This window comes from Rattus norvegicus, chromosome 8, assembly GCF_021556685.1.
Source record: "Rattus norvegicus strain SHRSP/BbbUtx chromosome 8, alternate assembly SHRSP_T2T, whole genome shotgun sequence".
In the NCBI taxonomy this organism is placed as follows: domain Eukaryota; kingdom Metazoa; phylum Chordata; class Mammalia; order Rodentia; family Muridae; genus Rattus; species Rattus norvegicus.
This window is the reverse complement of record NC_141541.1, coordinates 72,865,654-72,879,860: the sequence shown is the minus strand read 5'-3', so window position 1 is coordinate 72,879,860 and position 14,207 is coordinate 72,865,654. Positions and strand designations below refer to the sequence as shown.

Here is a 14,207-nt window from a genome sequence, read left to right as displayed (position 1 = left end):
TGGTGAGCACTGGTAGCCAAAATAAGATGCCAGGCCAGGGTGGTCTCCCTGACAATGGCTGTCCCTAAGGGATCGCCACTTGGGCTTCCTTACGCTCTGTAACAGAGTGAGCCCTTCTCCCTCCCAGCTCATAGTCACATAGTCACTGTCCAGTTTACCCACATAGAAATGCAATTGCTTTTACCATATTGAATTATTTTCTTTTTGAGACAGAGCCTATGTAGCCCAGGCTGGCTTTAAACTTGATATATATATATATATATATATATATATATATATATATATATATATATATATATATATATATCCTGTATAGCTGAGGATGATCCTGAACTTTGGTTTCTGCATTTTTATTTGCTTATTTTGTGTGTAAGTGTATGGGAACACGGATGCCCTGGCACATGTGTGAAGGTCAGAGAACAACTTGTGAGAGTGCTCTCTCCTTCTCCCACATGGTCCCGGGGATAGGACTCAGGCCTTTAACCTTTGTGCTATCTCACCAGCTCCCAACCCTGAACCTCAGATCCTCCTGCCTCTACCTCTACAGTGCTAAGGTAAGAGCTGGGCACCATCCCCACACCTGGTTCTATGCCCTGCTGAAATTCAAACCCAGGGCTTCGTGTATGCTAGGCCAGCACTCTGTTGGCTGAGCCATGTCCCCAGCCTTCAGTGTTTAATTATTCTCTGTGTCTGTTGACTTGTTTGCTTTCTGTCTACCCACTGGGTTTCAGCTCCCTGGGGGAGCTTGTCTGTCTTGTCGCCTCTCTGGGCCCAGTGGGGTTCCAGGCACAGGGGAAATGCTGACCTCCTGGCATGCTTAAACTGAACGAATTAATGAACAGACTAATTGTGAGCAGCCCAGCTAGCCTCTCTTCTGGGGGGCCTGCCGTGTTCTTGTTGAAAACGAGGGGGTGGACCAGAGCAGACGATTCTGGAATAATAAGTACCAGTAGCTAATAATCACTTCAGAAAATGTTTAGTCTCATTAATCATCTAGTCAAAACAACAATTGGATATCACCTTCTCCCTATCAAAACATGGGCGAGCTTTTCAAACGCTGGTAAAGGTTTCAAAACAATCTGGGGTTACGTATCAGGAGACCTAAAAATATGCAGATGCCTCGGCCTTGTAATTCCATTTCTAAGAATCTATCCTGAGGAAATAACCGTGATTGTGGAGGAAGATTTATACACAGAGATGTTCCTGAAAGCATTATTTATAACGGTGGAAAATGGAAGCAATTTGAATAATAATAAATAATATGTGGCCAGGCTATGAAAGTGCAGACACCTCACACAGATACACTTCTTATATTCCACAAACTGTGAAGTAGGAGTGAATCTCCATTTTACAGGTGGCACCCAGAGGTTTTGAAACCTACACAAGGTCACACAGATAAGTGGGTGAGCACACCTTTAAACCCAGCAGAGGCAGGCGTTTAACACCAGCCTGGTCTACACAGAGTGAGTTCCAGGACAGCCAAGGCTACACAGAGAAACCCTGTCTCAAAAAATAACAACAAAGTGCTTTCTAAGTTGCCTTGGCCACAGTGTCTCTCTATAGTAATAGAACAGTTACAAAGACTCTAGGCAAACTCTATAGGCTAAACTATATCCCAGCCCTACAATTCTATTTCTAGAAACAGGACATCTAACGTCTTAATTTAAATTTCCCTTTAGAAAGATGCTGGAGAGTGACGGCAGACAATGATTTGATTTTTTTTTTTCTATTTTTGCTTTTTTGAGACCATCTGTCTTTGAACTCGTGGCAATTCTTCTGCCTGCGAAGGCCTTGCTTCCCCTGGGTGACCTGGCTGTTCACGCAGTGCTAGGGGAGGCTCGGACCAGAGTCCCCATCACTGATGCACAGGCTGATTCCTCTGTTACCCGGTTTCCCCCTTTATTCCTTTTCCCGAGACACAGATTAATCACTAGCTAACAGGAACCGAAAGCTGTACAATGCAGGCAGCAGCTTCGAGGGGTGGGTTTTTCTGCCTTTCTTTTGCCCTGATGAGATTTCTATCTCTGTGGCATCTGCTGGCTAAATCAAATCTTTCAAAGGTAATCTGCCATCGTGGCTCCTGGAATTCATCTATGACAATCTAATTTCGGAGGGAACATTTAAGAGGGCTGACACCCAGACACTGTCCTCAAGGTGAATGATCTATGAAGGAGAGTGGCCTCTTTTGTGTTTTCACAGAGCCCGTGGCGGAAACTAAAGCTCACCAGCCTGCTCTTTTCCAGGGCAACCCATAACTTCTCTGCAGCAGCCAGCCAGAGGAGAGGAGCAGGGACAGGCTGGGGAGCAGGGCTCTCTTGGACTGGGGTTAGAGTCCTGACTCCTCAGAAGGATGCTGGAGACAGGAAGCCACCATTTATCTCAAGTGCTACATAAGTTTAGGGACAAATGAGGCAAGGCTTCTACTGACTGCCTCTCCACTCCACTTCCAAGGACCACAAGAAACGTTGCCCCCATTTGGAAGACTGGCACATAGAGGAGAGAGGCGTATGTCAGGGTACTTTCTTAGCTGGGTAGCGAAGTACCAGCCTACCTCCATGTTAGACTTAAAAGCCATCTTCTAGTAAAGACAAGCTAGGCTCACTCCTGTTTAAGATTAAATCTGTTTCTCAACGATTGGGCTATGGGCCACTGTGCCCTTAACTACAAATGGTTCTGTACTGCCTGCTCCAGGAATGGCAGCCATGTCTTTGCTTTTAAAACCATGTTTATAACCATCTCACAATCTTACTTTTGTTCAAAAGGTTTTATGAGTACCTTGTTGTGCCCACCTTGAGACCATGTCTGTTTCAGGAGGTCATTCTGACTAGCATGTTGTGCTTATGTGCTGCTCCTATAACCCTGCCTATTTCGCCTGACACCCGCTCCATTTGGAAACCCCCTATGTCTGAACTATATAAGCCTTGTCTTCCTCACCTCCAATGCTGACTTCTCCTTTTTTTTTTTTCTTTTTTTCGGAGCTGAGGACCGAACCCAGGGCCTTGCGGTTGCTAGGCAAGCGCTCTACCACTGAGCCAAATCCCCAACCCCTCAATGCTGACTTCTCAAACCCCACCTTAGGAGGAGGACGCCTGTATACACGAATAAAGAATGTTGCTTTGGTTAATTTGGCCATGATGGTTTGCATTTCTCCTCCCATCTTTGAGATTAACAGTAGATCTGAGGCCAGGATGGAGGGGACCAACCCCCACTCAGTACCTGCAATTTAATTGCCTTAATATCGGAATCCTAGGTTCTCCCTCTGTCTCTCTGTTTCTCTCTCCCCCTCCCTACTTCTTTCCCTCTCTCCCTTTTCCCCTTCTCTCTCTCCTTCCCTCCTGTCCTTCCTTGCTTCTTCCCCTTCCTTGCTTTTTAAAATTATATTATTATATTCATTAATAATTATCTATTATTTATTTAATGTTTATAAGTACGCTGTAGCTGTCTTCAGACACACCAGAAGAGAACATCAGATCCCATTACAGATGGTTGTGAGCCACCATGTGGTTGCTGGGAATTGAACTCAGGACCTCTAGAAGAGCAGTCGGTGCTCTTAACTGCTGAGCCATCTCTCCAGCCCCTATTTTCCTTGTTTTAATACTAGAGCCCATGGTGCCCATTCTGCCCTCCATGTAGCCAAGGATGACCTTGAACTTCTGATCCTCCTGCCTTTGAGGAAATTACAGGACTGTGCCAAAAACCATGCTGGGCCTCATGCATGCCAGGCAAATGTTCTCCCACCTGAGGCCCACCCCTAGCTGCAAGTCTTTGCGTTCTCTATATCCCGGGAGAAAGCGCTATCTATAATAAGTCTCACCCCAGACATCTTGCTTTCTCTATCCTACCTGGACATTTGGCACTGCCGGAAATCCTCTCTGGGTGTCAGAACTTGGGGGTGAGCTGGGCATCCATCTGATGGGTGGGACCCAGGGACCCTGCTGAAGATTCTATGGAGCATAAGACTGTTCGGTGTGGCCAAGCAGGTGCCTGTGTGTCTGATATAGACTGAGCAGCACGTGTGTCAGGGGCTCAGTCACTAGGCTGGCATGCTGGGAGAACGGGGAATATTTAAAAGGCAAACGGGGCAGAACTATCTAGAGGGAGGCACTGCTTAAGTTGAATTCAGCCATGCCTGTCACTGAAGGCCGAGACAGTGGTCATGGGCAGGATGCTGGTGCTCTTGAGGGTCCAGGCTTCGGACGAGGCCCTCCCCAAGGAGGTAGTGCCTGGGAGTCTAAGCAGCCTGCTCAGAGCTAGGATGGCAGGCACCAACCAAGGGTCCTAAGGATAGCTCTTGCCTCCCAGTCCCTTAAAACATAACACACGTTAAAGACGGTAGAGCAAATAATCATTAATATTGGATGGGCTGAGATTAGCGACAGAGAAGAGGGAGTCCTTCCAGATTAATAATGCATGGAGGACTCCTTCAGAAGAAAGATAAATTATGCAGCGCACAGTTGCCCGGGGAAGGGAGGGAAACAATGGCCTTTTAATTTGGGGCTTGAGTGGATCTCTGTGGTGGGGAATTTTCCTGAATGGGGACCTCAGGAGCCTCTTTGCTTCCTGTCCTTGGCTCTTCAGCAAGGAGGGGGTGTCCCCATTGCTGTCTTACAGCATGGAGTAGATGAACTGGTTTCTTATTCCCATTCTTGAGACCCTTAGATCTCTCACCCTGCCCTTCAGTTCAAGCAAAAGGCCACCTCTCCCAGGATTCCCTTCTTGTAATCTTTTATGCACAATAACTGGGACATACACTGGAACCCAGCAGAGCCAGGTACATATATTTCTACCCTAACATTTCTCAGCCTTCTGACGTTGGGTGTGTTACACACTTAATGGTGTGTCATGGTTTGGCTGATGGAATTTTTGATCATTAGGACATCAAGCAGGGCTATGAGACACTACTGGAGGTGACTTGTGTTAGAAAAATATGCCGGCAAGTACCTAGTTTCAGCAAATACTCAGAATCTGAGGTCCTAAGGGTATCCCTTCTTGTAACCTGACCCTGTCCTGCAGAGGCAACTCAAGTCATGCGTAGACCAGCTGCCTTGACTCTAAGCCATCTCTGTATAGTCCCCTGAGACGCCACTAAGGAACCATATTTATCTAAGTTGATAAATGCCAAGATGCCTGCTTGCAGTGACAGGAGGCTCCGGGGTGACTTGTGAGAAACCAAACACTGAGGTGAAGAGGAGTCTCAGAGCAGAGGCATTCTCCGCCTGGCCATCTGTTCAGTATCCACTGCCTGGGCCAGCTTGTCTTCCTGGGCCATTCACAGGCCAGGAGAAGGGATGTCCCAGCCCTTCTACCCTGATAACAGATAACAGGCAGTCAGATAGAGGGCGGTGAGGCATCTCTGGTGAGAGCCCCCTTCCTAACAGAAGGCAGGGCAGCTGGAGTGGTAAGAAGGAAGGGAAAGGGGTAGAGGAGGAGGCTGAGCCATTTGCTCTTCTGTTTCTCAGACCTGGTCCTTCCTGGATATAGGAGTGAGACTAACTACAGTTCTCACATTTTCAAGCTGTCCTGGGCACAGAGGCTGATCTCTGTCCTTACTGCTCTCCCACCAGGCCAGCGCCTCTTTAGTCCCAGGTGGGCCTTCTATGGCTCCAGCCTCTGCTTAGATGTTCAGTGTGAAGAGGACCCTCCATGATAGCTCATCAACCACCGCACCATGAGTCCTGTCACCCCCAAAACATCTCAGCCCCCAGAACTATCCAGTCCTAGTACCCTGTTTCTGTGGGTCAGTCACTAGACTGTTCCTTACTCTATGTGAGGCTCGAGAATAACCCATTGTCAAGCCCAAGTAGCTGAACATGAAGACCAGGTGGCAGATGACCTAAGATCTGGTCCTGACTCCTCCTGGGTAGCATTAGTTTTCACTTTTTTTCCTTAAAGATTTATTTATTATATTGTATATAAGTACACTGGATCTGTCTTCAGACACACCAGAAGAGGGCATCAGATCTCATTAAGATGGTTGTGAGCCACCACGTGGTTGCTGGGATTTGTACTCAGGACCTCTGGAAGAGCAGTCAGTGCTCTTAACCGCTGAGCCATCTCTCCAGATCAAAGCCCCAAAGGCCCAGCTCCTCCTTCCAGTCAGCTAGCTGGCCACCCTGGAGGTGGAGCCCCAGCCTGGGAAACCTTTCTTCATCAGGAACCCACCTAGCCCCTGCCCCAAGCTTACCTGTCCATAACTCATACCTGATAGTGTTCTCAGTGTCACAGGGACAGGGCGAGGTGCAGCCTGGGCCATGCAGGCCCTCGGGGCATAGCCGTTCCTGGCAGCTAGGGCCCTTGTAGCCAGGTTCACACTCACAGGCACCTGTGGCTGGTGAACATTGACCTCCATTGTGGCAGTCACAGCGCTGAGAGCACCGGAAACCGAAAGTTCCAAAGGGACATTCTTCTTGGCACCTGTGGGAGAGCAGAGCCGGATGGAGCTGTGGGCGGAGCCCTTGCTGGGCTTCTTGCTTATTTGCATAGACTCCTCCTCCCTTGGAATGCCTGGCCTGTTCGCTCCCTCCCAGCCTCCTCCTCCATACCCATGGGAACTTCACCCCAGGTCTTCTCGGCAGCTAAGATGAGCTCCTATTATCCTTGTCAGGACGTGAAACTTTGTTTCTGTGTCATTATAAAAAGCTAGGATAAGACTGAATGCAGTGGCTTATGCCTGTAATCCTAGCCACTAGTGAGGCTGAGACAGGATGTCCTTTAGGTTTGGGGCCAGCCTGGTGGCCCTGTGTGATTACCAGCCATGTGTAGTAACTGAAGTCCTCTTTTTAAAAAAAAGTGTGATAAAATGTGTGTGCTGTGGTTTAAATGCTTGAATGTTTCTTTCAAACTTCATGATGAAAGTTTTTGTTATAATTAATTGTATAATTAACTAATTTATTTTTAAGATTTATTTATTATATATAAATAATATATATTATATAAATAATATATATTATATATAATATATATTATATATATAAATTATATATAAATAAGTACATTGTAACTCTCTTCAGACACACCAGAAGAGGACATCAGATCCCATTACAGATGGTTGTGAGTCACCATGTGGTTGCTGGGATTTGAACTCAGGACCTCTGGAAGAGCAGTGAGTGCTCTTAACCACTGAGCCATCTCTCCAGCTCCTAACCAATTTATTTATATTTAAAGAGTTGCATATAGACCAGGCTGGGCTTCAAATTCACTGCATAGCCAAGGGTGACCTTGAACTTCCCATCTTTCCTTTCCACCTCCTGAGAGCTACCATGCCTGGTTTAAGTGGTGCTGGGAATTTTTGTTTGTTTGTTTGTTTGTTTGTTTGAGACAGAGCCTTACTCTGTAGCTCAGCTTGGTGTCCTAGAATTCACTATGTAAGCTGGGCTGGCCTCAAATTCACAGCAATCCTACAGCCCAAACTCCTGACTGCTGGGCTTACTCACATGTGCTCTCCTGAGTCTCAGGCAGAAGCCTCTCTCCCCTGTCATGTGGAGCCATAGGACTCATTCTCTGAGGTTGGAACTTTCCTCAGGTAGACGTGTCTTCCTCCTTCGTCAGTTTGCATACTCCCAGAGACCGGCTACTTGCTATTCTGAGATCTGAGGATCCTTAAGGCAGGAGTCCTCTCTCCCATCAGTCAGTGAGCTCGCAAGGTGGAGGGCTGACACTTGGTGCTATGTGAACTCATACAGGTCCTCGGGGGTCCCTGTATTCTCTATTTCATTAGCTTAAAGGCCAGTAGATGAGGGGCTTTTGGCTGTTGCTGCTGGCTTCCTGAATCTCCTTTAACCTCCCTTGCTGCAGCCCAGGGTAATTCCTCAGGGGGCACAAGCTCATTGTCACAGCAACTGGACCTTGAGGCAATAAAGGGTTACCTTGGGGGGCAACCTGTGCACTGGAGAGAAATAGCCTATGGGGTTAGGGATTATCAAGTTCTTAACTCTGCTTTAATGATATAAAAAACAAAGATCAGACTTAAACTTCTGATGGACCACGTCCTCCTCATAAAATGAGCTGGAAACCCTCATCAGGTTGTTTGAAGATTAAATAAAACAACACCGGGGGCTGGAGAGAAGGCTTTAGCAGTGAAGAGCTTGAACTTGACTTGCAGGATCTGAGTTCTGTTCCCAGCACCTGCACTGGACAGCTCACAACCACCTGTGTCTGCAGGTACAGCGCTCCCCCACCCCACCCCCACCCCCATATGTAGTCTCCCCTGGCACTGCACTCGAATGTGCATGGTCCTTTGTAGTTAGAGTTTTAGTTTCTTTAAGAACCCAGTTATATTATGTGTTTTTGTTTTAATCCCAGGGGCTGAGAAGAGGCTGCTTCACAGCCGGTGATTATGATTTGTCTAGTGCACTGGGGGGGAGGGGGGGTTGTTGATCTTTGCCCACTGCAGACAGGTTAATTCTGGGGACTCTGTAAGAGCCCTGAGAGGGCCTGGGGAGGCTGCTGTTCCCCCTGATGCTGGTTCCTGTTGTGGTTTGTCAAGTAGTTGTAAGCAAAGAGAAGTCGGACATATCCTGATGAGGAAGATTAGACTTGCCCCAAGGCGCCCAGTGGCTGTAATTTGCAGGAAGTATCTAAAGAGGCGGACTCTAAACTTCTTTCTCTCCGACCTAGTGTGGGGGATGGGAAGAGATTAGGGTGGAATTTGGGTTGGAAGGGTAGATATAAGAATCCAATAAAGTAGCATGTGCGTGCGCACACACACACACACACACACACACACACACACACACACACACACAAAATGCCAGCAACTCATTACCATGCACGCAATTTTAAAAAGGTGTAGTACCATCCAGAAAGGTAGCCAGGAGATGGTTATTCGTTGCTACTCTTAAATAAATTTCTAAACTGCTGATCTCAGTTCTTAAAACACAGCAGACATGAATGACCCTCTTGACTTAGTTTCAGGCATGAGAAGGCTCAAAGAAAAGAATTCAGAAATGCAATGGAAGCATGAACTTGAGGAATTAGATGCAGTTTCATTATCACTTGTGTGGGGGTCAGAGGGTGGGCTGAGGAGATGGCTTTGCCCTTCCACTTTTACAGGTGTTGCAGGGATGGAACTCAGGCTTCCAGTGGCAGGCACACTCATGTGCTGAGTCATCTCGCTCGCCCCTCCACCTCGGATTTATGCTTTGTATTCAAGCGTGACCGTGAACTCCTGATCCTCTTACTTCTACCTCCTGAGTGCTGGCATCACAGGCATGAACCATCAAAGCCTATTTACTCGGTACTGGGGGTACGGAAGGAACACGCCAGGCATTTCAAGTGAAGAGGGGTTTGTGCAACCTCGGATCTTTATGCATGCTAGGCAAGCACTCTACTGAGCTACATCCTCATTTGCTTATATTCTAAATGTACCCTGTGCTGACTAGTTTTATGTCAACTTGACACAAGCTAGAATCAGTGGAGAGGAGGGAGCCTCAATGGAGAAAATGCCTCTATAAAGTCGGACTGTAGGCAAGCCTGAAGGGCATTTTCTTAATTAGTGGTTGATGTGGAGGATCCAGCCCATTGTGGATAGGGCCACCCCTGGGTTTGCAGTCTTGGTTCTAGAAGAAAGCAGGCTCTGCAAGCCATGAAGAACAAGCCAGAGAGCAGCGTCCCTTCAAGGTCTCCGTGGTAGCTCCTGCCTCCCTTCCTGCTCTGCTTGATTTCCAGTGCTCACTGCTTTTAATGATGAAGTATTATGTGAAAACGAGCAAAATAAACCCTTTCCTCTCCAAGTTGCTTTTGGTCGTGGTGTTGTATCACAGCAATAGGAACCCTAATTAAGACCATACCCATAACTTCTTGGAGGCTCATTCTTCTTCAGACAGAGCAGGGACAGCCTGGTCTTGGTGAGAGGCCAGTGGCCTAAATGAGGACACACAGCCACACTCCAGTGGACCTGGGGGTGGGCAGCATTGTGTATGGGGAAATTGGGAGCAGCCAGAATATTCAGGACTAGCCTTGGCAACTAGAGACCAGGTGATCTTGTTTCTGACTTCACTGTTCCATACACTGAGTGACTGGTGAGCAAGAGAGTGACCGGAGAGCAGCAGAGTGACTGGGGCATAGCTTTAGAGCACCCCTCAAGGGAGATGCCCACTGGCTGTCCTCTCAGAGCCACTGAGTGAGAGAAGGAATGTGGCCAAAGGCAAACAGTGAAAACGACCTGGGCTGCCCCAACCTGCTGGGGAGAGAACAAAGGGCTGGAGGAGGAAGATTGGGTAGCAGGCAGGAGAGAGAAAGGGGGAGCTCAGAGGAGGAGGGGAAGGGAGGGAACAGAGGTAGAGGGAAAGGACCAAGGGCAGCTAAAGACCCATGGTCTAAACTGTCAATCCCTGCTCAGCCTCCAGATTTCTCCACAGACCACTGAGTTCTGCAGGACTCAGAGCTCTCTGGTGTCAGGAGAGAAACTCACACCAGGAGACACCTGCTCACTTGCATTGGAATATCCCTGCCCTGCAGGAGAGACAGCTCCTCTGAAGAGAGTGTCCCACCCGGCTGTACCCCAGAGGAGGGGGCACTGAATCTACCTGCCCAGAAATAAAAAAATCTAGAAATGAAATATTGACAACCTAATCCATTTGCATAATCAGTCCCTTTTTACTTTTTTTTCCTAGCCACAGTTTAAACAACTTATTTATTTAGAGATCAAGCAAAGACTGTTAATGAATTTTACACAAAGCACACTAATAATCGGCCTGTGGAACAGGAGGGTAATCACAGCAGGGATTAACTTTCTACTTAAACACCCTTCCTTCCCAACATATCAATCTAATGTGTCCAATATCACCATTAACAACCAGATACATTGCTCAATTAAATTACAAGTTACGTTTCGTGTTTAATTTGAGCTGGAACCCTCCGATCTGGGGAGACCCGCATTATTATACCCACTTGGCTTTAATATGCTCATGATAATTTGGGGTGGGCTAATGCAGCTGTCACCTACAAAATTAATGGAGGCAATTTTACAAAATATTAAACACCAGGCAGCCTGTTGAGGCAGGAAAGCCAAATGCACTCAGAGCTCTGCATAAACCCTCCTGAGGCGGCTGACAAAACAATCTGGAAGGCCCGTGTATTTGGAGATTTTCTCTGCTCTGAGATCAGGGGTGAGACACGGGATTATTTCCGCCCTTGGTGAAGCCTGAGAGTCAAAGAGCTGGTTCTGCTGGTGGTGCCTGGTATCCTGCTAACACTGGTTTCCAACACCAGAATAAGGGCAGAAATACGGAGACGGGTGGGGTGGGGGTGGGGGCGAGGGCTTCTCTGGTCCCCAACATTTCCTTACCGTGGGGTTTGAAGATGTGATGGGAAGGTGGATCTAGCACTTAATTCCAGGTCCTCAGAGCCCACACCCTGGGCTTTTTCTTACACATTTAAACATTGTAGAACTTTGGGGGAAAGGTCTTCACATGACAATTCTCATAACAAAGCTTCAGGGCTGACTACACCATTTGCAAAGCAGCAAAGCACCTTTGACCTTTTCTGTACGCTTGAATTCTATTGGCTGATGGGCAAGTTCAGGGCTACGGCCTGGAGAGAGAATCTATGACAAGCATAAGGATAGAGTCTATTGATGGAGGATGGGAAGTAGACAGAGATGTGGTCCATTCACTGGAGACAAAGCTCAGGGTGTTGGGGGATTCAGGAGGAGGCTGGCTCCTAACAGAATAGCGAAGGATCACCAGGCTGTCTGACTGAGTCACTCAAGCACAGAGGCGTTCAGGCACACTTCCTTCCATTGCAGAAGACAGGCCCTGTGATTGACAGTCCTGGTTTCCCCAGTGCTTAGTCTAAGCTGTGCTTCTTACAGTATCTCCTCTCGCTTTGTCTAGAAAAATAACAGTAACATTCAGGGACCAGAGGTGAAACTTAGATCCACCTGCACAGTGCCAGGCAAGAGGCAGGACTCCTCTGGATGGTTGGGGGAGAAGGGGACCTGGCCTTGGGTGTGTGGACGCAAGTGTGATCCTCCACCTCCAGTTCAGCACGGCACCAGATACGTGGGCCTTGCTTCTCCCTCTCCCACAGTGTGCCCTGACCCCACGGCTGTCTTCCAATTGTGTCCAGAAGGCAGTTCCTTGGGTCTGTGCTCTGTTGCCTGTTCCCTCTGCCAGGTTGGCTTCATTCAAAGTCCAGGGCAGCGAGGCTGGTGGAGGGCATGCGCGTGCGGGAGAGACAGGGTAAGCTGATGGATGGATTTCCTTGGTAGGATTCAGAATGCCTTCTGAGGAAAGAACCAGAAGGCTGGCCAGGCAGGGTACCCTCCGCAAGGCTGCTAAGAGTATGAACAACTGAACACCACAGGCAAGAGTTAATGCCACCTTACCTGTCCCCCATGTATCCAGCTGTACAGTGGCATTGTCCAGTCACATGGTCACACTGGCCTCCATGGTGGCAGGGACAGTCCTGACTACAGTTCTGGCCAAAGGTCCCTGGTGGGCAGGGCTGGGCACACACTGCTCCCTGAAATAGAATTGAGGACAGGCTTGGTAGAGCTCCAAGGAGAGCATGCTGAGGTTATATACTCCAAGGACCACTAGGGCCCCAGGGACCACCCCAAATTCCTAGTATAATCAGGAGAGCTGGGCATTCACGCTATGGTTAGGTCTGCTGAGGAGAGTTCTTGCACCCAACTATTCAGGGCATAGTTAGCAACTGCTGCATAGCAGGTGCTGGGTTTGATACCTGGGGTACAGATTTGATACCTGTCCTCCCAGAGGCCTGGGGAGACCTTGGAGGAAGCTAGGTAGAGCATGTAGTGTTAATCCTCTCACATGGACGTGGAGAGAGAGAGCTGAGCAGATATAGGAGAGCCCCCACATCCAGCCATGGACACTCACCCCTGTGCCTTTCCTATGCCCAGCTAGAGAGCAGAGAACCCAAAAGGAGGTAATGGTGTGAGGAAGGGAAGGAGGGATGTGAAGAAGGGAGAAAGGGTCAGAAGGAGGGAGAAGAAGGGGGCAGAGAAGGACAGGAAGGAGGAGAAATATGACTCTTGTCGGGCACAGCATTACACATTTTTATGAATTAAAAAACAAAACAGTTTTTTAACAAGGCAGTGGTGGGTGCTCACCTTTAATCCCAGCACTCAGGAGGCAGAGGCAGGGGGATCTCTGTGAGTTTGAACCCAGCCTCCTTTGCAGAGTGATTTCCAGGACAGCCAGAGAGCTACACAGAAAAACCCCATCTCAAAAACAAACAAGCAGACACAACAAAAACGAAATAAACAAACAAAACCCCCAGAACCATCTTTTTATTCCTGTGATGCATGTGTGCCTGGCATGTGGGCACCTCAGGAGAGTAGGACTTCGGATGCCCTGGAGCTGGAGTTACAGGTGCTTGTGAGCTCCCTGACATGGACTCAGAGAGCGGGTCCTCTGGAAAACCTGCAAGTGCTCTCAACTACCCAGCCATCACTCCAACCACCAAAGTTTTATGTTTCTAAATCAAAGCTGTTGGGAAGAGGAAAACAGTCATATGCAAACCCCAGGACTCAAGTTGCTATACCTCGTAGCTGGGAGTTAGAGGGCAGTAGAGCAGTTCCTTAAGAGTCTGGAGAAAGATAGTTTCCAGTCTACAACTGGCTGCCTAGAAGCACCAGGGGAGTGGCTGAGGGGAAAACCCAGGTCTTTAGCGCATCAGAGAACAAACTAGTTAAAGCAAAGACCTTCTGTCTGGAATTTTAAAGCTACCAAACCAAATGGGTAAGTGGGGGATTTGGTAGAGACGGTTTCATATTTGAACAAGGTCACAAACAGTAACCTTCATGGGTACTGAACAGGAACTCTTCAGTGACTAGCTGGAGTGTCCCCATGCCCCTCATCTAAAAGGAATGCCCAGGGTGGGTGATGCAGTCTTCAGTAGAGTGCCTGTCTGGACTGCATGAAACCCTGACACCAATCCTCAGCATCATATAGACTGGGAATAGGAGAACACACTTGAAGGTGGAGGCAGGAGGATTAGAAGTTTGAGGCTCATCCATGAGTATATACCTAGTTTGGGAGTTAGACTTGGGTGTGAGATCATATTAAACTAGCAAACACACAAAACAAAACAAAACAAAACAAAACAAAACAAAACAAGGAGAAAAAGAAAAGAAAGGTCTAGGTCGTGATGGCATATGCCTTTAATCCCAGTACTTGGGAGGCAGAAGCAGGCAGATCTCTGTGAGTTCAAAGCTGGCCTGGTCTACAGAGTAAGAAACC

General features: G+C 48.0%; 1 protein-coding gene across 24 annotated transcripts in view; it reads right to left on the bottom strand.

Annotated features, from left to right (window-relative positions):
- Window positions 1-14,207, bottom strand: part of Megf11 (multiple EGF-like-domains 11) — a 325,831-nt gene that overhangs the window by 52,612 nt on the left and 259,012 nt on the right. For all 24 annotated transcript variants that reach the window (XM_087563863.1, NM_001430418.1, NM_001430421.1 and 21 more), the window contains 2 exon segments: window positions 12,329-12,465; window positions 6,202-6,414 (listed from right to left, as the gene is read on the bottom strand). In XM_087563863.1, coding sequence (XP_087419989.1) covers window positions 6,202-6,414; window positions 12,329-12,465 — 350 coding nt within the window.